Source organism: Mercurialis annua, linkage group LG3 (assembly GCF_937616625.2).
Source record: "Mercurialis annua linkage group LG3, ddMerAnnu1.2, whole genome shotgun sequence".
Classification (NCBI taxonomy): domain Eukaryota; kingdom Viridiplantae; phylum Streptophyta; class Magnoliopsida; order Malpighiales; family Euphorbiaceae; genus Mercurialis; species Mercurialis annua.
This window is the reverse complement of record NC_065572.1, coordinates 61,653,385-61,655,880: the sequence shown is the minus strand read 5'-3', so window position 1 is coordinate 61,655,880 and position 2,496 is coordinate 61,653,385. Positions and strand designations below refer to the sequence as shown.

General features: G+C 36.7%; 1 protein-coding gene across 1 annotated transcript; it reads right to left on the bottom strand.

The window, feature by feature from the left end:
• Positions 1 to 291: 291 nt before the first annotated feature.
• LOC126675462 (uncharacterized) lies at positions 292 to 2,496 on the bottom strand. Its single transcript, XM_050370106.2, has 3 exons — positions 2,292 to 2,496; positions 1,246 to 1,454; positions 292 to 771 (listed from the first exon to the last, which is right to left on the bottom strand). Exons 1-3 carry the CDS (start codon positions 2,391 to 2,393, stop codon positions 504 to 506), a joined length of 579 nt encoding a protein of 192 aa, XP_050226063.1. The 5' UTR covers positions 2,394 to 2,496; the 3' UTR covers positions 292 to 503.

Here is a 2,496-nt window from a genome sequence, read left to right as displayed (position 1 = left end):
GCGAAGCAGAATAAAATGATTAAACAGACATACAACACCGAAAGAAACTAAAAGAAAAAACAACCGGGGACTAAAGTTGACCGAACAGCAAGAGGGCCAGCCGCCCCTAGTTCCGCTACTGATGGTAAACCTCAATCAAAGTTAGCAACAAGAAATGTTTCCTTTGAAGGTAATCTAGCTTTTGAATTTTATAAATAAAGGGAATAACTTTACTGTAATGGTGAGGGTCTTAGATGCACAAAAAGAAACACAATTGCATCAAAAATTCAAAAGTGAAGATGACACAAATCAAGAACAAAACCACTTTGAATCTATTATATTCTCCAGCTCCAGCCTTGGGCTGGCTTTTCCATCTGCCAGCATTCATAAAGTTACGAATGCCATGCACTATATATAACTAGATTAACCACAATTAATGTACATCAGTTTAATTCCATGATACAATCATTAGTAGGGACTTGACATATCAAGAGGCAAAACTTAGCTAACTACCATGGAGGACTCTATGCATACCCAGCCATCCCGACATTTGAACTTGTGCGATTTGCTTTTTGGGTTGTCTTAGCAGCAGTAGCCTTGGAGAAGTACATATAGTAATACACGTTAAGAATCATTGTTGCAACCACGAACACTGCTCCAGCAATAAAAACGCCTTTTCTCAATGATTCACAAGAGAAATTTTGAGCATATATGGCTCCGCGGTACTTGGTATGGTATGCATTTTTCGTTGCACCTGCAATTAGACACGCTTCTGCAACCAGAAAAGTCAACCTGCACATGCGGAGAAGGATAAATGTTTGAAGGGTCATGACCATTTCTAACCGCAAACATGTAATACAAGCTTAATTAGAACAGAAAACAAAAAGAATTTTTTCACTTGCCATTCAGCATATGTATGCAAAAATACAGCCGTTGGTCTTTTACACCATGATGAGCTAAATTGGCATTCACAAGAATATTAAGTTACTTTTACCTTTTAAAGATATGTGGATATCATAATTGACAACTATGAATATAGAAGAACTCAAATTATAGCATGAATGGTGTGCATGTTGTAGCCAGACAGCAAAAGGGTATTACACACACAATTGATGAATCAAAACAGCAAAGGGCATGTATTAATTGTGTCAAAGAGGTTTTGATTGATTCTTACAGGTTTGTGTGGATTGTTAATATGTTAGTCTTATCTGATATGTTCCGTCCTTAATATAGTAAGAACATTTTATTATGTGGAAAAACCCTCACCATGATGCGATAAAGTAGATGATGGACCAAGCTCGATCTCCACCTGGGGCTAATGCCCTTCCAAAACACATGCACCTTGTCACCCCCATTAATAGTGATTCGCCCGAAAGGAGAAACAAAAAACCGCCGACTCCATAACCAGTTGCAACATCAGAGTTGTAGACACAATATGTAACATTTGGATTTGTGGGAAGTGGTTCAATATGTCCCTGTCAATGAGAAAATAATCGAATCCAAATGAGACCAACAGCAGGTTTTCGAAAACACGCATCCTGATAGCGAGCAGATATAAGCTGCAAAATTCCTAATTATTATGTCGCATCAATAACAGATAATGATGCTGTAACGATAAAAGGCTCTATAAATATACTAGACACAGGTTTCGCAATTCACTATATCGCCACCTACGATCCTCAAGATTTGTATTGTTGCTGGTGGAGTATTATGACCATCTTGATTAAATTGCATAACACTAGCAATCTGTACATTAAAAGTAGGCTTATGTATTCATTAACAGAGAAATGTACGAGTTAAGGTTTATGACACTGAGCAATGTGCATTATGTAATTCACCTAAAATTGTCTGAAAATCCTACGACATAGATAAAATACAAGTTGCTGACAATCACCAAAATTAGCTTTCCATTTCATTTCTATTCGAACCAAGTGGACAATATATATAAAGTTTAACTACATGTAAACACAATCCTAGAAAATTCAGTAGGAGACGGACACCATTGCCAGTGTGCTATAAGCTTCAATAAACAATTTAAGTTCAATTTAGAAGGATCAAAACCGCAATCTCTGCAGACAGCTGTTGGATACTAAAATAAACAGCTTAAGACTACAATAGAACAACAACAATTAACAAATTGTACTAAATAAACTAGGAAATTCTATCAAAAGTAACGAACAAACCTGAAGTTGAATCCAAAATAACATACAATTTCCATTAAAACAAAATCTCCAACCAAATCTAAAAAACCTAGCAATTAAACGCAAAGATCTCCAATTTTAATGCTAAAAAGCTCAGATAGAGATACGTACGACGCTTCTTCTTCTCTCGGCAGCAATGGCGAATCCAAAAGCAACGAGACTCAGTACTATCACTACAAGATGAACCAGACTCGATCCTTTCCCTTGTCCCATTCTAACACAACCTGCTACTTGCTGTCTCTGTTTCACTGTCTTTGCTGTTTTTTTTAGTGAGAAGTGGAGCTTAAAATGTGTGAAAGTGTTCTGAGGACTTGTT